The following is a 26979-nucleotide window of genomic DNA, read 5'->3' on the forward strand; positions in this document are numbered from 1 at the left end:
TTTGGTAAGTAACACTGTACAACAAGGTCTCATTACTTAACATTAGTTAATGCATTAACTAACATTAATTAACAATGATCAATACATTCGTTACAGTATTTTTAAATCTTTGTCAATGTTAGTTAATAAAAAATACAACTGTTCATTGTTAGTTCATCTTAACTCGGGTCCATACAGATTTAACCATTATGGGATATTTTTTAACCTTTTTGAACATAGAAACTGCATCTCTGTGTTTGTACATTGCAGAATAAATACATGGATATAAAAGTATTGCCCTGGGACCAAAACTCAGTAAACACTCAATTTTGTCAAAAGGTTTCTTAGAATGTGATCTGTCATGTGACAGACAGGTGTGGCTTAATTAAGAATGTGAAATTTAATATCTAATCAATCAATCAAAAAAATAATTTGGTTACACTTCATTTTAAGTGTCCTTGTTATGATGTAGTTATACATTTAAGTACTGATGAATATTGATTAACTATATAGGGTTATTTTATTTGCAAGTAATTCTGCATAATAATTTAATTATTCCTACAGTAACAATATGTAACAAGGACATTGGAAAATTCTAAGTTCCAGTGTTGGTGTAATTACTGTTTTTATCCTCTCTTCCTCCATCACATCTGCACTCTTCTCTCAGGGTTCTGCAGAACGGACTAGAGGTAGAAAGACTGCGACTGAGGAACTTTTATCATTATTTCCACTCCAAGCGGGGCATGTGGAACATTCCTATCAAAAGAGCATCTCAAGGATAAGAGAAGAGCAGAGGACCCTGCTGTTGTTTCTGGCTGGCTGACTGTGTGTGTGGTGGTTGTAATTTCTGCCCCAGATGACTCTCTTACATTAGAACATGGGCCTACCACACTGTATTTGACGTGAGCATTGGACTTTGATAAACAATATTTTACTTAAGGGCTTTGCCAAACTTTTAATTGATGGGTAAAACAATAATCTATGAGGACACCAGGAGCTAACAGTGGATAATTGAAGGCACTTGCACATGAGACATTTTTAAACACTTCTTTGCCAATCTTAGAATTGAAAAGAAATGTGAGGAGAAGGGGTTGTCCAATATTCTGCAGTTTGTCTCTTTATTTCAAAATTACTGAGTAGTTTAAAATAGTGGAGGTTTATTCAAAGTGCTTATTATAGAGGGTGTCAAAATATAAAAGAGCTAGACCTATACAGTAATCCAGACAAGTTTTGATGAAGGGATAATTTCTGTGAAATTGTTTGTAGAGGATTTAAGTATACTTTTTTTCCCCTGTTAAAATTTTCTTATTTTAAAGAATAAATAAAGATCATTAAAATGAGTCTTGTTCAGATATTATTTCAGCATAGTCATACTAACCACCACTCGAGGGCACACACGTGCATCTAACAGATGCAGCAGGAACCTTTCTAATAGTAGCCGACATTTCTGGCCCATACTTAATTTGATTAAGAGAGCTGCTATTTATTGCCCATTAACTCGATACTAATCAGATTCATTCCTTACTGGTTCAATTTGTTCCCCAATACAAGTAGCCTAATGGCATATACATTTTATATAAGAAAAACAAATCCAATCATATATATTTGTGGTAGATTGTGTTTAGATAGAATAAAAAATATTATAAAAAACTATCCAAAGGCCAAAACTGAATCTTTAGTAATGACCGAACATTTGTGTCCCAGTTAGAACGTTAACGTTAGAACCAACATCTCCTCACTTTACTCCGCACTCCGCGAGCGCTGCATTGGTTTGATTGGCTGAGAGAAAGCTGTCCGCTGATTGGACGAAACTTTTCGCTGTTAAAAGTTTGTCTGTACAGCTGGGTTCATGTGGCACTGGATTTCCCATGAGTGCAGACCTTTAAACCAAGAGCCGAGCTTGGCGATGGACGTGCGTTAACTTAAGACAAGAATCGTGCCTTTGCGCTGCATGTTTACTAACAAGGGAAGGAGTCCACCTCCTGTTAAGCACTATAAATTGAAAAACGTGGAATAATTCACTTAATAGAAAGATATGGCAGCATTGAGCAATACTACTATGAAGACTTTGGAGGATTTGACTCTGGACTCTGGATATGGAGCCGGTGACTCTTACAGATCCCTCAGCCTGTCCTCCTCCAAGTCCAACTCCCAGGCGCTCATCAGTTCTCCACAGCGGGGAAACTGGTGGAGCAACACGGGATCCATAAACAGCAGGAACAACAGCTGGGACACAGTGAACACGGTGCTTCCTGAAGACCCAGAAGACATCTTCTCCAAATGTCCGAGGTTACCAGAATTAGAGGAGTTCCCTTGGACAGATGAAGAGATCGATGTGGTCCTGCGTAAAGTTGCTCGAGAGGGACTGTCTTTCACTCCAGAGAGCGTAAGGAGTCTGTCAGTGCTTATGCGCAGAGCCTTATTGCGTATCTCCAGAGAAGCGCAGCGGCTGAGTGTTGTGCACTGCAGGTGCACGCGGTTCGAGGTGCAGAGCGCGATGAGACTAATCATGAGCTGGGCGCTGGCGGAAAGCTGCGTCTCGGCCGCGGTCAGAGCCATCTCGTTGTACAGCATGAGCGCTGGAGAGGTTCTGCGCAAGAGCAAGTCCTCCCGCTGCACGCTGAGTTTGTCTGTTGGACGCTTTTTCCGCTGGATGGTGGACACTCGCATTTCAGTGCGCATTCATGAGTACGCGGCCATCTGTTTGACCGCGTGCATTGAAAATCTAGTGGAGGAAATTGGGCTTCGTGTGCTGGCGGTGGCGCAGAGCGGAACCAACATCTCACCAGTGACGGCTGATGCGCTCGAGGCTGCAGTCAGCAATGACGCGGATATATTTGGTCTCTTGCAAAACTATGAACATCTCATCTGCGGGAAGAACGCCAATGGTAAGACTAATTAATCAAATATTAAAGTAGTTAACTCTTCGCAGTCGGAATTTTCAAAGGTGGTTATGGATATACATGGTTGTCACAAATTACTGTTGTTTATAGTCATCATACTACAAGCGTGAATTTTGAGTTCTTAATAAAAGTTGCTAAGGACTAACTACCACCAGAATGTGAATTTACACACTTGCCAACCATTGTAGTCCTCAGTTTGCAATTTGAACAATACAAAACAAGAGTGCCTTCAAAATTCATAGAAATGTTAGTGTGTTTAATTTGTTACAATTAACTTTTAGAGCACTTTTAATTTATGCTAAACTTAATAAAATTGTTATAGTGTATGGTATAACCTAAGGTTTTACCATATACAGTCATGCTCAAAAGTTTACATATAAGATATTTTACATAAAAGATGTTTACATATAGTCCACAAGACAAAAAAATAGCTGAATTTATAAAATAAAATGACCCCATTCAAAAGATTACATACTTTTGATTCTTAATATTGTGTGTCATTATCTGGATGATCCATGACTGTTTTTTTGTTTTGTTTTGTTTTTCTGTTTTTCTTGGTCCCAGTCGTGAATCATCCAGGTAACAACACATTATTAAGAATCAAGGGTATGTAATCTTTTGAATAGGGTCATTTGTATAAATTCAGCTACTTCTTTCTGTCTTGTGGACTATATGTAAACTTTTTTATGTTAAATATCTTATTCCAGACAGTACTAAATAAAAATAACATGCATTTTGTATGATCCCTCTTATTTTGTTAAAGTAATTAACATTTTGCAGATTCTGCAAGGGGTGTGTAAACCTTTGAGCACAACTGTATCTGTAATAGCAAACCCCTATTTGTAACAAGTGGCTCTGCAACATAATTACATTTTGTAACGTAACAAGCTCTATTTTGTAAAATACAGCAAAATTATTTGTTATTATTTTGTTTGTATGTGTTATTTGATTTTCATCTTTGACAAATGTCTTATTTTATTAGGTCTTATTTTAGTAGAGTCTTTGAAAGGCATCTTGATCTTGGTCTCAGTGAAAATACTAATTATCTTTTCCACTTTCATCTTGTCTCAAAGAGGGATGTGCACAGCTCTGCATCATTATGTGTAAATAAATGTCAGAAAAGCCAGTCTCACCACAAGTCTGATCATTATGCATGACAACTCAAGGCCCAGTGATGCGGTGCCTTTGGTGTGAAATGTGAATACAAGAAAATTAGATTTGCCCTCTTTTGGCACTAGCGATGACTTATTAATCCCGTGAATACATCATTTCCTTGTAATACTACTGTAGACAATACTGATTAAATCATGGACAAACTTTTAATGTTTCAGACTTGATATGCTACCTGTGTGGATTTCACTCTCAGTTTACCACAACTTGCTGGTAAAATGGTAGCGTCTACATTATAAATAGGGTTTGGCTGTGGCTTTACATCCCACTGGTCAAACACATTTTCAGAAATGAACAAAAAGGCCATTGTTCTCCTCTAAGCCATGTAGCTCTGGAAAATAAGCAGAAACAAGTGAGAGAGGCCAAAGTGAAAAGAATGGAAAGCCATCACACACTCTCCCTCTGGTTTAAATCAGTCTGTTGATCATCTCTGTGACAGGGCAGCCTTTTTAAGACAAGAGAGGAAATGATGGTTTCATGTTCATGGCTTTCGGTAATAAAAGTAAGAGTTTATTGATATCTATCCTGTGGGAATAAAATAGAAACAATCAAGGTGCCATTAGGCTAACAGCAGCACACAAACTACATACTATTAGGTATAATATATCAACACCTACTTCATTTTGTGCTTCTGAATGTGGTATCTATTAACATCTTTCCATGAGTGTTTTTTACTTTGCACCCTAGGTGTAGTTCAAACACCCCCTATGGAGACATAGGTTTAGAAATGTATTAATCTGATTCACAGGTACACACTCAGCGTGATTGATGTGACAGTGAGTGCACTCGTGCTCAATCACCAATGGCTGGTAAACTTGTTTTGCTCACTTATACTGAAATACAGCAGACCTGCATGAAACTGAGGCTTAGAAACTCCAATCTAAAGCACACTCAACACAGAAATATAATGATAAAATATTCTTTGCATACATGTACACTCACTGTTGGTCAATTTTGAATTTTGTTCATCCTGGATATCAAATGTTTGAAAACCACAAATAGGCCTAGTTATTTTTTTACTTGGTAGAGACTTATCGAATGAGAGAAGGCTGCCATGGGCTTTCATGTCAAACACTCTTATCTCACATGCTGAGCAGAGCCACATCTGGAACTGTTTAGTGCCGCACAGCTTAAATGACAGAAAAAATGCCCATTTTCTGTTGTGAAAGCTACTGTGGTCTTGTTCTTTGGCCTCTATGCATTTGTCCACACAAAGTGCCTTGACCAGATGGCTTCAGAAGACTGAATTATGATGCATTAATGTTGTAGGTTGCCAGGTTTCCATTTAATACAGAATTTGAGTTCTCATAAATTGTTTGTTTTTTCAATATATTATTAGGTCAGCGTAGCAGAATGGTTTGTTGGTTTTAAAAAAAAAATACAACAGTGTTGTGGCAGGCCATAGGGACAATCCCAGCTGAAAATATATACAACCCACCAGTGGCTGGCAGGGGGTGATTATTAAAAAAAAAAAAAAAGCAAAAAAGCATCTCTTCAGAATGAGAGAGCACAGCAGAGAATATTGCATAAATGGCCAACAATTGTATAATTAATTATTGCTTCTATGAACAACTTCGGTAGTATTAAAACTAGTTTACTCAAATAGCCCTTTATCTATTTGATAATTTTATCCCCATAATTTTAGGTGGAGGTCAACTGCAGTCACAGAAAAGCCTTTACAATAAACAAGCTAATAATGGCCATTATGACTCAGCCATGCAAGATGTCAACCGGAAACAAGATGTTAGTCTTCTAAAAGGAAAGCGATTAAGCCCTTGAATAAATAGTCTGATTTAATTGAGGTCCCCACTTGGAGTTAATGACAGACAGGACATAAAAGAGATGGTCAAATGAGGGGATGCAGGTGAGACACAGTTCACATCAGATTGGCTCTCCACACCGTGAGAGCAGTCCCACTGAATGGGGTGTTGAGTTTTGGTATGTGTGTGGAGCCTTGTAATCATCATTGGTTAATTATCCTTATAAAACTTTCCGCTCATACAGCCCAGTTTCTTTGAGCTTGACTACAAACCGCAGAAATTAGAGCATTTCCCAGCCATGGTCATTTAGAGAGTGTGTTTAAGATGCTGAGTTCTTAAGTAAGATTACAAGCTCTACTTTGCTAAGACTTTATCAAAAGTCAGACATGACCGCTGGGATTATTTAGAAGTAAAACTTTTATAAAAGAGAGGTCTCACCTTTTTCTGTGCGGTAGATGGACTGAAGCTGATACAGAGAAGGTAGTATTTCACATGAGGTCTGTGCTCTCTGTTTACACTTGTAGTCAATAAGTGCCATTATAAACATCGTTCTGAGGGTCTCACTTGAGCCCTAGAGCACCTAGAGTGGACAAATGCTTTCTATAAGGAGAGGAGAAGGTGCCTTTCTAGAGCATTCAATGACAGCTGCTCTGTGTGCGAGTTGACCTTCCTCAACTCCCCAGCATGCCTGCCTGGACCCATTAGCATCTGTTCTAAAGAGGTGTTACTTAGTCTAAATTCAGGGTGGCCAGTAATGGAAGTTGCACTGCAGTGACTTTAGAATCAGCAATATTCAAACAAATTTCTGTACAGATGTAAAAGTAAAAGTTCACCCAAACATGTATGCTGTTATAATTTACTCATGGTTTTCCAAACCTATATGACATAACAATACGTTTTTTTGTTGTTGTTGTTGTTTCGTTTCTTTAAATAATGTTGATAACTAAGCCATTTTGATTGACTTCCATTTGTATGGACAAAAAAAATGAGACATTTCTCAAAATCAACATTGAAACTATTTTAGATTTTGCCAAATTGATGGTTAATTCATATGAATTCATACAGTATAATCTCATATGATCTGCTTACACCTCATTGATGGTTAGCTTTTGGAGTTAGGGATGGACCTTCCCTTCATGCTTATGCTTTTTCTAAAATGTGTAAGTTTTCCTATGAATCACATTTCCTATGAATGCAAATTCATATGTAATCGCCACCTCATTAAATCTTTCAGGTTGCTCAAAAAAAAAAATGTTTATGTCCCCCATGCCACCCTGCTTTTTGTGGCCACTTTGAAGTAAGTTTCAGTGCAAGTTTTTGAAAACGGGGTTTGAAAGCGATACCGTTATCATCTCCGTACTTCAGAAATGTGAATCTGTGAAAACGGTGACTGCATGCACATGCAGCGTATTACGTGTGTAGTCTATAGGCACGGCGTTTGAATGCGTATGTGCTCGAAGCGTCGTTTTTCTTTACAAAGTGACATTTTTAGTCGTTTCAGTGCTATGCGTGTGAACGAAAATCATTTAGATAACGTTTTCATCTGTTCAAAGAAAAAAACAATAAGCAGGTAGGCTATGTTCATCAAGTGTACAACATGCACCTTTATATTGATGTGAATTAAGAGATGAAACAATTGGGGTTTAATTTACTTCAAATGAGAGCTTAATGCATGTGCATGTACTGCAGGAGTGTAGCATTTTATGATGCAACATAAAACATTTTATGGGGCAGCTTCATTGTTTTGTTACAACAAAGATAAAGAGCTTGTAATTGAAATAAAATATTCCCTGTACCACCTCATTAATCCAAATGTAAAAACTAGGGGTTTTACACATTGTTAATGTTCAAAGAACGTACCTTGGAGCTTTTCACAAAGCACAGAAAATGCACTGAGTGAGTACACACTGGGGAACACCATATGTTCTTCATACATCCTGACAGCCCATAAAAACTCACTAATCAGTCATTTTATGAAAACAGTCCATCTTGAGTTACTCTACACCTCTTTGTTCCGACTTTGACCATTTAAGTAGGTGTCAAATAAATGTCAGCCTCTGTTTCGGGGATTGCTGTTTGAATATTATCATTTCTGTTAGCTTGTGTGAAAATAATAATCTTTGTTGAGGATCTTTTGTAAAACTTAATTAAATGTGATGTAATCAACACCTTGTTGAAAAGTCATTTCAAAGGGTTAATAGAGGATAATTAAGTGTCCACATGGTGTTCCTTGAGTGATATATGCAGTTTATTCACCACAGAGTGCAAGTTAATCAAGTGTTTGTCATCACAGCACTTACAATTATTTAGCAGTATCTGTTAGACTTCAGTCTTGACACCCATCATGTTTTATGGATTAGCTCTGGATGATTAATGTTGTAATGCTATCTCTCCTCAATTTATCCCATACTTACCAAACCCTCCAACTTTGATTAATATTGCAGTCTGACAAGCTAAATTACATTAAATCCTACTCAGTGATAACCCCTTTAGTCTGCAAAGGCTCACTGAATAGTCTGTAAGTAATTAAGCTATCATCAGAAAGAGATTTTGTCCTCCGTTCAACCCCAGATCAGGAAATCCACTCTAGAGCCATGACGGTTTGAAAAACTGCTACAAAAATACTTTGCAATTGAAATTACTGCCTCCATGGAAACTGGCTCAGGGGTTTATGGGTGAGAGAAGCGGGCAGATGGAGATCCTGTATAGTAGTTACTGTTGTTCTGCTTTTTCCATCTTTCTCAAGAATGAGGCTTCAGAGTCAATTCTTGGCTTTAGATTGCAACTCTCAAATGGGCCGCTCTGAAACTGGCCAGGCTGTCATTCTGTTTTAGTTATGGCTTGAGGTTGCAAGTGGTGTCATGGGGCTAAACTGAGAGGTTGTGATCAGTGACCTGTCTGTCCATCGCAGAGACCTCATTCATAAATGGGTGATACTTCAGTTAGTGGAGCTTTTCTGTCCCCTTTTCTGATCCATTAATTCTAAAGAATAAAATGCAAATTTTACTAAAAAAAAATTGTTTTACACAATTGTATGTATGTACACAATAAGTGTATTGCATCCACTGAGCAAATCCCTACGCTAAGAGAATGTAACAGAAATTGGCGGCTTGTCTAGGATTAGAACCCAGGACCTCTCGCACCCCAAGCGAGAATCATACCACCAGAATCTAGCATTTACTAAATGTGTTGAATCTGGAAATGTCTGTTTCACAAATGTTATATTTTCAATTAGGTATTATTTTTTAAATGTTTCATAATAATTGCATCTGTAAAATAGTAAAATGTTTCAAGTAGTCAGAAGTGTCCCTAATTATAGAATCACCCTTATATTCTTCGAAGCTGACTTGAATAGGTGATGTTTTTTCATTGCCCGTGAGATGCATGTTATCCCTATTGCATTTGAGTATGTGAACACCTGGAGTAGTAGCCCCTTTTCCACGATCTGCATAATGTTTATCATTATGAAGACTATTAAACTCCAGGAGGTTCTCCTAGAAGGTTTTGTTGCACTTATGTTACAGTTGACACAGTAGAAAAGCCATCTTCTTTATGAGCAGCCCACCGTTTCAATTATATTGCACATTTTATTCTCTTTTTATTGGATATGTCTTACATTTAAAATTGAAATAAACATTAGATGAAATATTACAATAAAAGTTTCATGATGCTGAAAATATATTGGATTTATTACTTTCAAACTCTTTTATTAGGTGATTTTAGAAGTAAAACACGATATACAAGTAGGCCAAGTTTAAGAAGTAAATCTTTTGACCTTGTACAGTATTTCCCTGTTGACTGGAATTGTAAACCCAAAGCTCTTCCATTGAGTGGGGGCTGTGTCTTAAATAAGGAGCTGGATGCAGGAAGTTGTTATTATTATGGTCTGCTCTCTGGAGAGGGGAAATTTTGGCAGAAATGGTCCGTGTGCGCAGTCACACACAACTAACAGGGCACCTCCCCTTTTACCACTTAGAGATAGGAGTCAACGCTCCATGTCCTCAATCTACAGGCACTTCCAGCACACCACCTAGTTACAAAAGGGCCGATTGACTGGCTCTTCAGCACACTTGTGCCATTGTGCCCTGTGTAGAATGGTGGTGTTGTGGTAGCGTGTGACTGGACCACTGTGTTCACACCATATTACCTGGGCAAAATCAGGCAAGGAAAATAAGTTGATCACTCGTATTTAAGCAAATTAGTGTGGTTTCACTTGGGTTTGCAATTGAAAGGTTTCTTTCAGCACTTTCTTAAGGGATTTGTTCTCTGGTGACAATCACTTCTGAGTTCTTAAACCAATGGATTTTAATTTTTAATATAGAACAGTCTGAGTGTTATCAAAGCCAGGTTTATTGTCATTTTAACACACTCAGAGCAATGGAGTAAAGCAAATTGTACTTTCAAGTAACTATGGATGATGTTAGAGATTTATTTAATTTATTTGTATCAGTCAATATTGGATTTATTTTTGGATTGGATTTAATGCATGCTCATTTCCAACTGTTTTTATTTAAATATTTCATCATATTACACAAAGAAACGCTCAAGCAAACTCAAAATGAATTGCCATAAATTATGTTATGATGAACTATTGATTTGGTAGCACTTACAGTATTTATTAACCTTTGATAACATTAATGAATAATAATACAAATGTTTATTGTTAGTTCATGTTAGCTTGTGTCTTAAATAATATTAATAGATACAACTTTTGATTTCAATAATGTATTGGTAAATGTTGAAATGAACGTGAACTAGGGGTATTACATTCTTTAGAAGTATTTCCATCGGTAGTTTATGTTAACTAATGTTTACCAATTGAACCTTAATTGAAAAATTTTACCTTTTGATTTGATTTTTATTTGATTTAGACAAAATACTGCAAATGGTATACATTTTAAATTTGGTAATTTATTGGTAATTGGATATTATATAAAACACTGTAATTGTTGATTTATTGGGTTTATATCATTTTGTGCTCTTTTTTTTAAATCTCTTAGATTTAAAAAAATTGAAAACCAAGATCAAAACAGTTCTCTGTTACTCAGACCTGAGTGTTTTTGTCATACACATCTGTTTTTTTCCAGTGGAAGCCCTTAACAGTCTGGCACCCTGACAACAAGCTTTTTGTTTCACAACATAATGCATTTTCAGTCATAAAACTATAATATTAGTCATAAAACTAAAAATATTAGATGTGCCTGATAGAGTTTTAATAGAAGATACCATATTATTTGGCTGAAATCTTTCTGGTTTTATGATGGATTTCTACAGTATACAAATGAACACATTAGTAGAGGTCAAGATTGGAATCACTTCATTAAATGTTGCTGCTCATCTCATTTTAAGTGTATTTGCTGCCACATAACCCCTAACCGTGTCTCTTACCGGCTTCTCTCTCTCCTTCTCTCTTTCATTGGCAGTGTAACTCCTGGTCAGGCCTATCACACTCGTATGGATTTCTCAGTCTCCCATCAGTGGTGTGTGTGAGCTCAATTTCTCTCCACATAATGGCAGTGCACACGCATTCCCCTCTTCCTCAGTCCACAATGATGGTAGCAGATGAGAGTGTCTGTGTGCGTATATGTGTCTGTGGGAGCGTGCGGCTGCCTATGACGCATGTCATAGCCTCAAGGCTGCCAGTATAGACACGGCTAGCTGTGGGAAAGGGAATGGGTGTGTTCTGGATAGAGGGGTTTGGGTCTGTGGGTCCACAGCCTGACCAGCTGCATCACACACCCTGTGGCTCACCCATACCCATATACAAACCCATTTGGCAGTAGAGGCCAGGCCAAAAGCTACGCAGCTCCTACACATGCAGACCTGCTTTAGATTTGGGGTCTCTATAAAGGCATATTTCTGTATTTTCAGCTGCACTGTATTAACTAATAACTATGATTTGTAGCATGTGTAAAATACCCTTAACTATACCAGACTGCCTCAGTTCAGGGGGCATGTGTATGTGGTTATAGACAGAATTATATTCTGACTAGGCTCATTACATTACACTACATACAGTATGTGCAAAAACTTATTTCATATTTCCACATCTGCTAGTCGGTGAACAAACAGTCAGTCCTGTATGAGAGTACATAATACATTGCATTTAAAAACAAGCAAATTGGGCCAAAAGGTAAAGAATCCAACAATACGTTTGGAGGAGTTTACTTTCCAAACTGCATCATATATCATATCATATATCATATAATATCATATCATATCAATCATAATAACTGTTTTCTTTTCAAATATATATTATAATGTTTATTTATGTTATGGTAAAGCTGTGTGAGCCTGTGTCATATGAACCTTCAAAACGATCATATCCTGATTTGGTGCTCAAGAAACGTTTAGCATTATCAATGTTGAAAGAGTTGTGCAGCATAATAGTTATTTGGAAATAACATATATGCCACTGTGACCCATCCAAACCATTCTGTTTTTAATTTGTACACTTGATGGTATTTAATAATGGATATGGAAAATTATTAAATGCATACATACACATATTCTGTTCATGAAATTTACAGTATTTATTTGAACATCATTCGGACAAAAAACTGCTATGCTCTGCTCTGAAGATCACTGTTTTGTGTTTAGTAGGCAGTGGTAGCATACTAAGCTGAGAATCTGCTGCTGTTGCATAAACAAAACATTGGTAGTGGTCGAGCGAGGCCATGGTTCACTCAATGCACAAGGTGGCTATACAATGAGTTTGTTCAACCAAATAGCTATTAAAAAAAATGCCCAAATAGATCAGGTAGTCAACATCTGGAGAGATATTTTGAGTCATCGTGGCATAGATGAATGTGTATACTGTACCTCATGGTCTATCGTTTAGCTTGAAGAAGAAACCAAATCCACATACAAATCCCTCATTTGATCCCCTTCTGATACCCTGTGAAAGAGAGATCCAGGGGTAAGGCATGGATTTCAAATCAAATCAAAAGCCAAGCAAGCACATATCCTGTATTTGGGTTTGATAAATCAGCTGCCAAACATATGATCTGCTCATTAATTTTACTGACTATCAACTAGCACTTTGTTTCTGAAATATTGGAAATGTATCAACTCTGGATGCAATATTTTTTTTTTACATAACTCTGTAGGGATTGATAATCTTTATAAACTATACTTATGCTGTGGCGAGAAGAAATTGATCACCCTTCTGTTGGGAGCCACAAGTATCAACTTTACGATTGTTTCTTGTCAGACTGTACAAACATGATCGCAGCTGTAAGCAATGTCACACTGTAGGATCTCAGAAAAAAGTGGAGACGATGTGCGTGGAGCCAATGGTGGTTTGTTGTTGTCGCACTTATACCGGCATCAGGTTGTGTGCTCCTTATGGTTTTTGATATTATGGTCGTAGTAGGAGAAGCCACACTGCAGAACAGTGCCTCAAAACTTCTGCCACTGGCAATATTTCATTAGAGGTCAAATCTGATCATAATCGTCATTAATCTGCTGTCGGCCGAACCAAAGTCAATCAAAGTATTGATCAAAGACTAGAGATTTGTGCCTATATTTTAGGATTCTCAAAATTAGTCTCATGTGGCCAAATTGTGGTCAAACTCGTACAGTGTGCACCAGGCTTTAGAAGGTGGCTGAAACATATCATGCCACCAATTATTGTAAATTATAATTAATAATTAATCAGCAAAAGAAATCTACAGGAATAGAATGGACACTTAGAGACAGTTAGCAATGAGACACAGCATTAATAATTTATCTAGGAAGAAACGACTAAAGAAAGGAGAAAGAGCTATGTTCCGAGCAGAGGAAATGATGACTTACCACACTTCCTCTTCTTATCTCTGTCAGAGACACATACTGTATATGAAAACGATTGTCTTTCCCTAGGCAGTCTGTCTCCCCATCCATCCCATAATTGAGAGTTGTACAAGACTGACGCATGAGTTCATGTTTCAAGACAAATACCATAAATGAATCAAATACTGATGAATTGCTCGATGCTGTTGCGAGTTCTGATGATTTAATCTCATTGAATCTTTTTATGTGTAGGTGAGCTGTCTCTGCCTGCCCATTTCAGTTCGTATGCTAAGGGTCCAGAGTCAGCGGTGGAGAGCAGAGAGAATGCCTACGCACAGCTGGAGCTCAGGACGCTGGAGCAGGCCCTGCTGGCCACCTGTGTGGGCAGCCTCTCTGAACTCAGTAAGTTACAACCCCTTCAGTTCATATTCAGTACTTTTGAAGGACTGTGACAGTGTACTGTGTATTATTAGTTTAAAAATAAATAAATAAATGCTAAGTTGTTGTCATATTACTAGGTATAAAAAAGTCATTAGAAATTTAACATTTGTGGTTCTGAATCTGATCCTAAACCTAATCTGGTAACTCAGTTAGAGTAATGTTTTTTTTTTTTTGAACTTTTAAAGACTAATAATTAATTTTAAATGATTTTGATTCACTAAATATAACCAGTTAATAGCCATTCATTTTTGTATTTTACTAAACAATTTGCCTCTACAGTATGTTTTAGGTTCACTAAGAACCAACATTTTGTTCATCTCAAATCTGTCAGCCTCTACCGATGACATTTAGAACCTCACATTTTGTTTTTCCTTGTTGCAAATGGAGTGTATATTCAATACTACTGTAGTGTTTGCAACTGTTTTCTTAGCTTTACTCAACATTAGTAGTGCTGCTTAAAATGTTCACCATATGCCTATATTCCAATACTATTATTAATTATTGTTCCATAATATTTGTAAATACAGACATTATATTGTGCTGTACTACGTTAGAAAAAAATGAGGATTTGTTCTTTTGTTTGCTCAAGCTTTACTTTCAGCACTGGCTTATAACAGTCATTGGTTTGGTAATCAAACTACATACGTTTCACTGTATGTTTGTTGATTCCCTAAAAAAGAACTGGTTCATGAAATAATTCATTTGTATATTGCACTACACTTTTCCCACTTTGTTTAAATACACTTTTATCATGATGAAATGATAAGCAATAATATAAATCTTTCTAGATTTTTTTTTCTTAATAATTCAAATAGGGTAATTCTCCCTCAAAAATAAAAGTTCGGTCATCATTTATATATAAGACTTTCATTCATCTTTGAAACACAACTATTGATATGTTTAATGAAATATAAAAGATTTCTGAAAGCCTAAGCAAACAAAACTTGCTTCAAAAAGTGAATAAAAACACTGTAAATGAAATCCATATAAATTGAGTGGTTCAAGCCTTAATTATATATTTTCATCATATAAAGCGATTGTGTCTCTTCAGAAGACTTGGATTAAACCACTTGATTCAAATGGATGACTTTTACGATATGTTTTTAGTTTTGGTTGCTTTTACTATACTAAGTTTTGGTTGCGTGGACTTTCAATGGATGGACAAAATGGATTGAATAACATTACAAATATCTTCATTTGTGTTCAGAAGATGGTGAGGGTAGAAAAATGATGACAAAAAAATCATTTTTGGGTGAACTAAGAAATGGCTTTTCTCAGCCTAGTTAAAGACTGCAGTTCTCTTTAAGAATTAGGTCACCGAAAAGGCACTTGTTAAAACTTTAATGTAGAAACACTGTCGTTGTCCATTTTTCATCTCAGTCTATTACTGTCCAGTGTAATGCTATTTTTGCACGATTGTTTTTGCATGTCTGTAAGACAGAGAGAGACATCTGTACATTTTAAGTGCCGCTCTTCTGACAACTCGACATTGCAGGCCTGCCTAGGGGGGTTTGAGCGCCTGAACTGTGGGCAGTTTGTTTACGTTGCAGACCGCAGTTCAGGATGAGGGGGGCTGCATTCACCAGAGAGGGAAACACGCTCTCCCTTAGGGGACCAGCAAACACTCCTGCAGTTGTTTTGCTGGTACAAGAGCACCTTCTGTTTGGGTCAAAGGAGTAAAAAGCACCTTCTTTATGCTTTATGATTGCAGACACTCAAGCAATCGTAAAGTGCCCTTTGTTTAACAACTAGGGTTCATTAAGGTCCATGTAAGACCATATGAGATTGATTGCTTAGATTGTTTTAGAACCCTCTTGATCATTATGCCTATTTCTTTTACATATTAGCTGTTGTTTAAAGATTAGCCACCTATAGTTAAGTACAAAAGCAGTATTTCCAGTCAAGGATAAAATAATGCATCCCCGCTGTTGCTGTGTTCTCTCAGTCTCATCTCTTTCCTAACAGATGCTTTCCACATATGGATGACAGTGTCCCCTGACTTTACTGTAAGCTGGTCTGTCTAATGGTCAATACAGATTTTAAAGAGTGTGTCTGTCCTCATCATATCTTTTCCTCCTTTGGGAAGCAGCCTGAGTCTGGATTTCTGCATTGGGAGGCAAAAAGAGCAGATTTAATGTCCCTTCGAGTAATATAGAGTAAAGCTCCTAGACGTTTGAGTTTATTCGAATCCGCTTCCATTTCCACATTTGGACATAAAACAGATGGGTCTGAAGATATATTTTGCTATATTGAAATATGCTTTGTGTTGTGTGTTGTCAGCACTTTTTAAAAAAGAAGACATATTTGCACTTGGCTGCACAGCCACTGTCTTCAGTTTATAGGGTTGAACTGGAAACACAGATGGCTTTTCTACATCAGCAGTGCATTGTGATTTTAGTGCAAGTCTGCTTTCAGATCTTTAGGAATTTATTGCAGGGTCCATTTGAAAGGCATTTATTTTTTCTGCATGCTAAGATACTATTTGAAAATATGAAACTTTTCACAGAATTTGTGCTTGAAGTTCAAATGTATGTGTGTGTCCTGCAGGTGATTTGGTCTCCCGTGCAATGCACCATATGCAGCGTTTGGTTTCAGCGAGTCCCAGTCTCAGTCCAGGACGTCCTTTCTGCCTGCAGCCCATCTCCTGGTCTCCAGACGCTCTTCACACACTCTATTACTACCTACGCAGTCCACAAATGGAGTCACTGGAGAACCCCAACCTTGAGCCACCCAGAATAGCCCTCAGTAAAGAGAGGTGAGATCAATGAGCCAAAACCGATTTTACCTGTTTAAGGCAAAGAGCCAAAGTCAAGAGACAGTGGTACCATTACTTTGCCATCACAGGATTACATTTTAAATAAAAATGTAATATATATATATTAATATTTCACATTATTACTAGTTTTACTGTATGTTTGATGCAGCCTTGAGCATTTCTTTCAAAAACATAAAAAAACGTATTGACCCCAAACCTTTGAAAGGTAGTGTATATTAGATTTCTATGCAAGCATAATGAATTAGTCGTCCTTGACTATTTTAAGTGCATTTCTTGTAGACTAATTTGTCCATTCCTCTTCTGTTTTTCTATCAGTTTTTACATTTTCTTTGAAATTAGCTTTTTTCCCTATAGATTATTATACTTAGAATTTCACCTTCAGGTCTGTTCTAGTAAGATGAGTGGCTTCACTCAGTGTGGAAACCTTGCTCTGCATTCACATCAGATAATGAATACTAATGTGTTTAGCAGGTGGACAGTTATGGTTGTGAGTATGCTTCAGAATCACAGCACTCCTGGCACAGATATTAGAAGGAATCAAGGAAGCCATAGAGGATTTGTTCTGTAATATCACACTGATTTGAATTGCAGCGAGACTGTGTCTGCTGAAGATGGCAGATGTTGTTATTCAAATTTTGATTAAGGTTTGTTTGTGGTAATAAATGACAGGATTGAAAGAGGCTGTGGCGAGCCAAATCAGCAGCCTTTGTAATTACACTGTCCTCTTTTCTCTCTGATCCAGTTTTGTGCCACTGTTGATCTCCCCTAAAATTTGCTGGGTTCAAGCGTGTTTGTGTGTGTGTGCATTTTGGCAAGGAGAAAGACAGAGGGGTGATGTGAGAGATGTTAGTAAATAACTGAGTAATGCCATGTCTCTCTCAGGCCATTTCCTCTTCTTCCTCCTCTGATGGAGTGGATGCGAGTCGCTATGGTCCATGCGGAGCATCGACGGAGCCTGTTAGTGGACAGTGATGATGTGAGACAGACTGCCCGACAGCTTCTCCCTGGACTGGACTGTGAACCTCGACAACTCAAGTAAGATGTTCCTGTTGCTTAACTGTAACAGCATAGTGCTGGCAAAATTAAAGTGAAGGGTTTAATATACAGGTCCTTCTCAAAAAATTAGCATATTGTGATAAAGTTCATTATTTTCCATAATGTAATGATAAAAATTCAACTTTCATATATTTTAGATTCATTGCACACCAACTGAAATATTTCAGGTCTTTTATTGTTTTAATACTGATGATTTTGGCATACAGCTCATGAAAACCCAAAATTCCTATCTCAAAAAATTAGCATATCATGAAAAGGGTCTCTAAACGAGCTATTAACCTAATCATCTGAACCAACTAATTAACTCTAAACACCTGCAAAAGATTCCTGAGGCTTTTAAAAACTCCCAGCCTGTTTCATTACTCAAAACCGTAATCATGGGTAAGACTGCCGACCTGACTGCTGTCCAGAAGGCCATCATTGACACCCTCAAGCAAGAGGGTAAGACACAGAAAGAAATTTCTGAACAAATAGGCTGTTCCCAGAGTGCTGTATCAAGGCACCTCAGTGGGAAGTCTGTGGGAAGGAAAAAGTGTGGCAAAAAACGCTGCACAACGAGAAGAGGTGACCGGACCCTGAGGAAGATTGTGGAGAAGGACCGATTCCAGACCTTGGGGAACCTGCAGAAGCAGTGGACTGAGTCTGGAGTAGAAACATCCAGAGCCACCGTGCACAGGCGTGTGCCGGAAATGGGCTACAGGTGCCGCATTCCCCAGGTCAAGCCACTTTTGAACCAGAAACAGCGGCAGAAGCGCCTGACCTGGGCTACAGAGAAGCAGCACTGGACTTCAGGCATTTTCGCATTTCCTTGTCCCCAGTCTTCCTCTAGACTCTGGCACCTTGATTTCCGAGAGACATGCAAAATTTGCTTTCATCCGAAAAAAGTACTTTGGACCAGTGAGCAACAGTCCAGTGCTGTTTCTCTGTAGCCCAGGTCAGGCGCTTCTGCCACTGTTTCTGGTTCAAAAGTGGCTTGCCATGGGGAATGCGGCACCTGTAGCCCATTTCCTGCACACGCCTGTGCACGGTGGCTCTGGATGTTTCTACTCCAGACTCAGTCCACTGCTTCCGCAGGTCCCCCAAGGTCTGGAATCGGTCCTTCTCCACAATGTTCCTCAGGGTCCGTTCACCTCTTCTCGTTGTGCAGCGTTTTTTGCCACACTTTTTCCTTCCCACAGACTTCCCACTGAGGTGCCTTGATACAGCACTCTGGGAACAGCCTATTTGTTCAGAAATTTCTTTCTGTGTCTTACCCTCTTGATTGAGGGTGTCAATGATGGCCTTCTGGACAGCAGTCAGGTCGGCAGTCTTACCCATGATTGCGGTTTTGAGTAATGAAACAGGCTGGGAGTTTTTAAAAGCCTCAGGAATCTTTTGCAGGTGTGTAGAGTTAATTAGTTGGTTCAGATGATTAGGTTAATAGCTCGTTTAGAGACCCTTTTCATGATATGCTAATTTTTTGAGATAGGAATTTTGGGTTTTCATGAGCTGTATGCCAAAATCATCCGTATCAAAACAATAAAAGACCTGAAATATTTCAGTTGGTGTGCAATGAATCTAAAATATATGAAAGTTTAATTTTTATCATTACATTATGGAAAATAATGAACTTTATAACAATATGCTAATTTTTTGAGAAGGACCTGTATACACATACCACAACAAACATGTTCACTTATCTGTCTTTACCCAGTTAACTTTGTACTTTGGCTCTCTATCTGTAAAATAAAATAAGAAATGTACTCACACTCTTTTAATGTAATTAGCTCCAAATTCACTCTCTCCTTTTTTTCAGGCCAGAGTGCTGTTTCACCTCCTTTAAACGTCTAGATTCAAAGGCTGCCACAGACAAGTTTAATCTGGATCTTGGCTTTCGCATGCTCAACTCTGGCCGCACTGATCTGATTGGCCAGGCTATCAAGCTTCTGGGCCCAGACGGGGTGAACACAATGGATGACCAGGTGAAGCCATAAAGATTAAACTTCTGAATTTTTTTTTTTTTTTAAGGTTGGAAAGCCGTATACTTGACGTTTTTTATGTTTAACTCTTTCTGTGTGGGTATGTAGGGCATGACTCCACTGATGTACGCCTGTTCAGCAGGGGATGAGGCGCTGGTGCACATGCTCATTGATGCTGGGACAAACTTGGACATAGCGGTAATGACACTGTCGCATTAAATCTTTTTCACCCATGTACCCAACCCGATCTCACGGCAATTCATACGAATTTTACGAGGTGGCTAATGCGTACAAATCCATATGACCTCACTTGTAAGAATTTGTACGATTTTTGGTAAAAAAAAAAAAAAATTGTACTACTTTTTCTACCCCTGACCCCAACCCTAAACCTACCCATCACTGGGGTTTAGACAAATGATACAAATTCGTACGAGTGAGGGCGTATGAATTAGCCACCTTTTACTCATTCGTACGAATTTTTGTATTGTTAATGTATATGATCTATGATCTATAACGGGCCATCCATTCCTGCTCCTAGAAGGCCAATGTCCTTCCCCAACACACTTGCCTAGAAGTGTCTATTAATCCTGAAGGCTCTGATTACCTAGTTTAATTAGGATTGAAGCTAAACTCTGTAAGATATTGGCCCTTCAGGAGCAAGCAAGATTGAACACCCTTGATCTATATCTTACAGGTGGGCTCATTTCAGGTTAACATTCTTGAATAAATGGATGGTTCGCAGTAATGTAACACTCTGGGAACTCACACATATGCAGTAGAATTTTGGTTGTTTACCAATAAATACTTTTTCTCTCTCTCTCTCTCTCTCTCTCTCTCTCTCTCTCTCTCTCTCTCTCTCTCTCTCTCTCTCTCTCATTTTGTTCTTCTTTTAAGGTGCCCAACTGTTCACCAAAACATCCCTCTGTCCATCCTGAGAGCCGCAGTTGGGTGGCCCTCACCTTTGCAGTGCTGCATGGACACATATCTGTAGTACAGGTGAACATGCACTCTAGTTACATGTGCAATCCTGTTACTGTATATAGTAATTTAATAATAGTGTATGTTATGAATGTTCATTTTAAAAATGACTTCCAAAAGAAGGCATGTTTTATCTTCAGATCTATAGTATACTATAAAATATTATATGTTAAAATTGGAGGACTATCATGTTAAATGAACTTTGTTTGCCCTTCCAGCTCTTGTTAGATGTGGGAGCCGATGTGGAGGGCACAGCCCTGAGAAATAGCCACCACAGCTCAGCAGAAACACCCCTCCAGCTGGCATCTGCCGCAGGTGCGGAAAAACAGCGCAAAGCCATCCTTATCATGTTTTCTTATGTTTGAATGTACTCCCAAAAAGGAAAACTATAGCAGAAGCTATTTGTAGTGTAAATAATACTACCACTATTCAAAAGCTTATAATCAGTTTTTGAAGGAAATTAATAATTGTATTCAGAAATGATGATGGTAAAGACAGTTATAGTATTACAAAATATTTCTATTTCAAATAATTGCAGTTCTAATGGACTTCATATATATATATATATATATATATATATATATATATATATATATATATATATATATATAATATTTTTTTACACAGTTTTTACAAAAATATTTAGCAGCACAACTGTATTCAACTGACAACAAAAATAAATGTTTCTTGAGCAGTAAATCTGAACATTAAAATGATCTCTGAAGGATCATGTAAGACTGCTGGAAATTCAGTTCTGTCATCACAGGAATAAATTATATTTTTAAATATATTAAAACAGAAAAGTTATTTTCAATTGTGATAATATTTCACAATATTACTGCTTTTTCTGTTTTTAATAAATAAATCAGTATTAGAGTCTTTATTCAAAAACACTTTAAAATCTTACTAACCTTGTCATGCTTAATTAGAAACGGTTTCAATTGTGTGTGTGTGCACGTTTTCAGGGAACTATGAGATGGTGAGTTTGCTGTTGTCCCGCGGCGCTGACCCCATGCTGCGGGTGCATCTGACATCATCACTCTATGTGGGCATGAACTGCTTCAGTCATGCTGCAGCGCATGGACACAGGTACTGACCCCTCACAAACACACACAATACTCAAGATCAGTGGTGCCATTTCATTATAAACTTACTTATTGAATATTGTATTTCCCCCTAGGAACGTGTTGAGGAAGCTGTTGAGTCAGCCTCAGTGGCTGCAGGAGGACGTTCTTTCTCTGGAGGAGATCCTGGCAGAGGGAGTAGAGGAGCAGGAGAAGCAGGGAATAGAGGACGGAGCAAATGCAAAGTCTGTCTGTTCTCCACGGCTGTGTAAGGCCCGCATCAGAGCCCTGCAGGAAGCCAGCCTGCACAGCGCCGAGCACGGATACCTGGACGTCACCATGGAGCTCAGGGCACTGGGTACACATCTGACTCATTTACAATAAATCAAAGAAAATGGACAACAAATTGCATTAGTGATGCATAAACAGTGAGAGATTTTTGGCATGCAGCAACCATTGGTTAGATTAACCTGCAATTTTCTAGGCACTCATAGGGCCGGGGCCCACCAGGGTGTCTCAGCAAATTTTAAGAATATTACTGTTTTTACTGTATTATTGATCAAATAAATGCGGTCTTGGTGAGCATAAGAGACGTCTTTCAAAAACATAAAGACATACAGACCCCAAACTAACGAACGGTAGTGTATAAACACATTATGAATGAGTAAACAGATGTGCAATGTTTAAAGAGTTTGAACAAGCTTGTTGTTCTCTCTCAGGAGTGCCGTGGAAGCTGCATATGTGGCTGGAGTCCGTGCGCAGTGCCCAGTTCCAGTCCAGGACTGAACTCATGCTTTCTCTCCTTAAAGACTTCACCACTATTGGGGAAGAAAAATACTGTGAGGAGCTGCTCTCAGAGGGTCTTCCACTCCTCTTCTCCATTATCAAAACTAGCAAGGTAACCCTGACAAAACAATCATCAAAACATCATGTGTATGTTAAAAGTGTGATGCTACATTTCAAGAATTATCAGTCAAGTGAAATATTGTATTTTAGAATCAGACTTTCTTTTATGTTTGTTCTTATGTTCTTTTCATTCAATTCAGAGTAAGGACATCCGTAAGCAGCTGGCAGTCATCTTTAGCCACTGTGTTTGCTCTACAGCCATCCCATCTATTCTGGCAGTGAAGAACACACCTACAGCTCAGCTGGGTAATGTAGATCACCACACACTTTACTTACACCTACACTATCGTTCAAAAGTTTTGGGTGAGTACGATTTTTTTGGTCACACTTTAGATTAGGGTCCAATTCTCACTGTTAACTAACTTTTTAACTATGACTATTGCTATATACTGCTTATTAATAGTTAGTAAGGTAGTTTTTAGGGTAGTACGATCAAGAGATGTAGAATAGGGTCATGCAGAATCAGGCATTAATGTGTGCTTTATAAGTACTAATAAACAGCCAATATCCAAGTAATATGCATGATAATAAGCAACCAGTTAATAGAGAGAAATGAACTAAACTAAAGTTTTACACACACACACACACACACACACACACACACACACACACACACACACACACACACACACACACACACACACACACACACACACACACACACACACACATATATATATATATATATATATATATATATATATATATTTATATATTTATTATTAGTATTATTATTTTTTTTTTTTGAAAGAAGTCTCTTATGCTTATCAAGGCTGCATTTATTTGATCATACACTATTATGGGGGAAAAACTATAATACTATTAAATATTATTACAAGTTAACTGTATTTTATTACAATAACTGTGTAATTTATTCCTGTGATGGCGAAGCTGTATTTTCAGCATAATTTCTCCAGTCTTCAGTGTCACATGATCCTTCAGAAAATATTCTAATATGCTGATTTATTATTATTGTCAATGTTGAAAAGAGTTGTGCTCCTTTATATTTTTGTGGAAAAGATAATACATTTTTTTTTAGGATTATTTGATGAATAATAATCATCAAATCATCATTCATATTTGATGAATGTCACGTTACTGTCACTTTTGATACATTTAATCTATCCTTGTTGAATAAGTTTAATTTCTATAAAAAAAATAAAAAATAAAAAAAACCCTGACCCAAAACTTTTTGGACTCTTCCATGCTGTAATAAAAGTACCAGTAACATCTCACTGTATGCAGCTCAGCATCAATAATATGATATCATATGATGTTAATAAGTACTGTGTCACCCTTGCAGATGGTCATTTTCTGAATAACGCTGAGATGTCCGATGTGATATTTGTGGTGGAGGGAAGGCCGTTTTATGCCCACAGAGTTCTGCTCATGTCTGCTTCACAGAGGTATTACTCAAACTGATGTTACATGCTAATGTTACATGCCTTATAATCAGTTATGTAATTGGTATGCTGTGATTTCCTTTAAGGTTCAGAGACTTGCTGGGCCTCTACAGGAGCAATGGCACAACAGACCACATGGCCATTGAAGTCACTGACATAAAATACAGCACGTTCCAGGTAACTAAGAAACCTTGGCCTAAACATACACAAGACAAACATGACATGTAAAATGGCTTCTAAATGTTTTTTTTTTTTTCAGATGATGATGGCACATCTGTACTGTGGAGGAACAGAATGTTTAGACGTGTCTGTGCCTGATTTGCTGGAGGTAAGAAAAACATGTAATGCAGCACATATACAATACAGTACTATTTAAATACATTTCTGTAATTATATGTAAATACTTGCATTAAAAACGAGAATAAAACATGTCAAGTTAAGCTGAGATTCATTATGTCATATCCTGTACAGCTTCTGCCCGTGGCACACTCATTCCAGCTTCCAGTTTTGAAGAGACACTGTGAAATCCTCTGCTCAGGGAGAATAAATCTAAACAACGCTGTGAGCATCTACCAGACTTCCAAGGTATGTACATACAGCTTACCTGAGCATATTCGTTGTTTCAGCGTTCAGTCTTCTGATGTCCTTTTTGTGTTGTTGAGCAGGCGAGTGAGGCAGTGGGGCTGGCGGTGTTCTGTGAGGGCTTTTTCCTGCAGAACATGGTTGATCTTCTGGACTGTGAGCAGTTTGAGGAGCTGCTGCTGGGTTCTGACTGCAGCACTGCACTGGATCCAGATGCACTGGATGGGCTTCAGGCAACACTAGCTTCAAGGCTGCACTCACTCTGTGGCCCACGTTGAGCTTGAGCGCATGAGGGGAAAACATTTGAAATTACAGGTGTGGTTCACAAAGCTCAGATTTAAGTCCCATACCAACACGTTGTTTAGAAGATGTTTTTTCCTTCAGGTGGCATCTTTGTATCCTTTGTATTCCTAATTAATTATTTTTTTTGCCAGTGCCAGTGTTTTAATGTGATGTGTGAGCTATTTATTTGAGTTTTTAAGACTTAAATGGTAAAATAATGTATGAAATTGTTTCCTAATATTGTGCTTTGGTCGAGGATGATGAATTTAAATGTGGTTTGAGGAGTTGATTGATCATACCTTTTTTTTTTTACAAGCTACATGCTTCTGAGAGGATGTTATATGTAAACTGCAGTATTACCGCCCTCCAGTGGTCAAAGTGTCCTACACCTGCCTACGAAGATTTATCAAACATGTATATAGTAGTATTGTAGATACTTTAGTATTCTCATATCACAAGTGTAAATATATTTCTAATATGCAGTATGGAAATGGTACGGAGATGTCTTGGGATCAATAAAAATAAATTATTTGATATAACATTTTTTATGCAGCAACCGAATGGCACAAGTAATTTTGAAAAGACTAATAAATGTGAAAAAGACATTTGGGCTCTGATTGTTTTTTTCTTCTTCTTATGGAGTAGGCAGGATTTGCAGTTTTAGGAGGGGCCACATCCGAAAATTCTTATAGTATGCAAATAGGAGTGTCAGAAGTTTGGGATAGCCTTCCTAAATAGCCTACACAGTATTCATGAAACAGTGTGAACAATACCTGTATGATCTGTCGCCGCTGAGATCTTGAAGTGTAGCCCACGAGGCCAAGAGCTGAGGAGCAAAAAAAAAAAACGGCAGAATTGTGGCCGAGCGGCTATGTTCAAGTCAAGTGCCCTTTAAACTACTTGGATAATGTTAATCAACAGCCAAGTTGCTACTTATGCTTTGTTTTAGCTAGTCTCAGTCTCCGCTGGCTGAACGTCTGATGCATATGGCACACTTAAAGGGTTAGTTCACCCAAAAATGACAATTCTGTCATTAATTACTCACCCTCATGTTGTTCCAACACCGTAAGACTTCCGTTCATCTTCGGAACACAAATTAAGATATTTTTGATGAAATCTGAGAGCTGTCTTACTCCTTTATAGGCTTCTATTTAATTTCATTCAGCCGGCCCAGAAAAGTTAGTAAAAACATTGTTAAAATAGTCCGAGTGACCACAGTGGCTCAACCTTAAGTTTATCAAGCGACGAGAATACTTTTTGTTCACACACAAAAAAAAAAAAAAACTAAAATAATGACTTTATTCAACTATTAATTTTCTTCTGTGTGGGCCTCTGACATGAGTTCACGAGAGCGCCACGACGCATGCGTGAGAACTGAGAAGATTACGCTCACGATCAATTGATGGGGAAGTGTGAAAGATAAGCCATTAATTTTGCGGCATTGGTAAGGCACGTGAACTAACGTCAGGCCCACACTGAAGAAAATGAATAGTTGAATAAAGTCGTTATTTTATTTTTTTTTGCAAAAAGTTGAGCCACTGTAGTCGGCAGAATGAAATTACATAGAAGCCTTTGAAGGAGTAAGACAGCTCTCAGATTTCATAACATAGCTAACATAGCATAATCACATGCAGCTTTATTTTTAGTAACATAAAGCAGCATTTTCCCGTAATACAATATGTTTTAAAATGAATTGCATGCCATTTAGCAGCACAAGCCATCCAGCATTTATTTATATGATATTATGAGTAACGTTTTAATATAATTTTCAACAGTGAAATGTAAATTAAAAAACAGCACTGCATCCCCCCACATACGCTTGACCTAAAGCTTGATTCAGGTCAAGGCGTCATCAAGCTACGCCTTTATAGGCGACCTCTAGCGGCGAACAACTACATATTGTGCCTTTAAGACATTACCAGCAGCCAAGTAGCTGCTTATGCTTTGT

At 37.9% G+C, this 26979-nt stretch overlaps 2 protein-coding genes across 3 annotated transcripts in view; both read left to right on the forward strand.

The window, feature by feature from the left end:
• The window catches only part of b4galnt4b (beta-1,4-N-acetyl-galactosaminyl transferase 4b), a 171754-nt gene extending 170434 nt beyond the window's left edge, over positions 1 to 1320 (forward strand). Inside the window, exon 21 of the mRNA XM_077229364.1 lies at positions 647 to 1320. Coding sequence (XP_077085479.1) covers positions 647 to 761 — 115 coding nt within the window. The 3' untranslated portion in view covers positions 762 to 1320. The remainder of the gene's footprint in view (positions 1 to 646) is intronic.
• abtb2a (ankyrin repeat and BTB (POZ) domain containing 2a) lies at positions 1267 to 25636 on the forward strand. Of its 2 annotated transcripts, none has more exons than XM_077229365.1 (17): positions 1267 to 2867; positions 13838 to 13987; positions 16574 to 16781; positions 17685 to 17837; positions 19654 to 19819; positions 19925 to 20014; positions 20711 to 20812; positions 21013 to 21109; positions 21760 to 21883; positions 21975 to 22216; positions 22578 to 22756; positions 22905 to 23010; positions 24068 to 24170; positions 24254 to 24344; positions 24427 to 24495; positions 24639 to 24752; positions 24833 to 25636. In XM_077229365.1, the coding sequence occupies exons 1-17, from the start codon at positions 2015 to 2017 to the stop codon at positions 25025 to 25027; spliced, it is 3042 nt and encodes a 1013-aa protein (XP_077085480.1). In that variant the 5' UTR covers positions 1267 to 2014; the 3' UTR covers positions 25028 to 25636. The 2 variants fall into 2 exon arrangements, with proteins under 2 accessions (XP_077085480.1, XP_077085481.1); XM_077229366.1 differs by having other exon boundaries at positions 22668 to 22756.
• Positions 25637 to 26979: the final 1343 nt, after the last annotated feature.

This window comes from Siphateles boraxobius, unplaced genomic scaffold (assembly GCF_051911475.1).
Source record: "Siphateles boraxobius isolate OS27281-9 unplaced genomic scaffold, OSU_SipBor_1 130, whole genome shotgun sequence".
NCBI classification, from domain to species: Eukaryota; Metazoa; Chordata; class Actinopteri; order Cypriniformes; family Leuciscidae; genus Siphateles; species Siphateles boraxobius.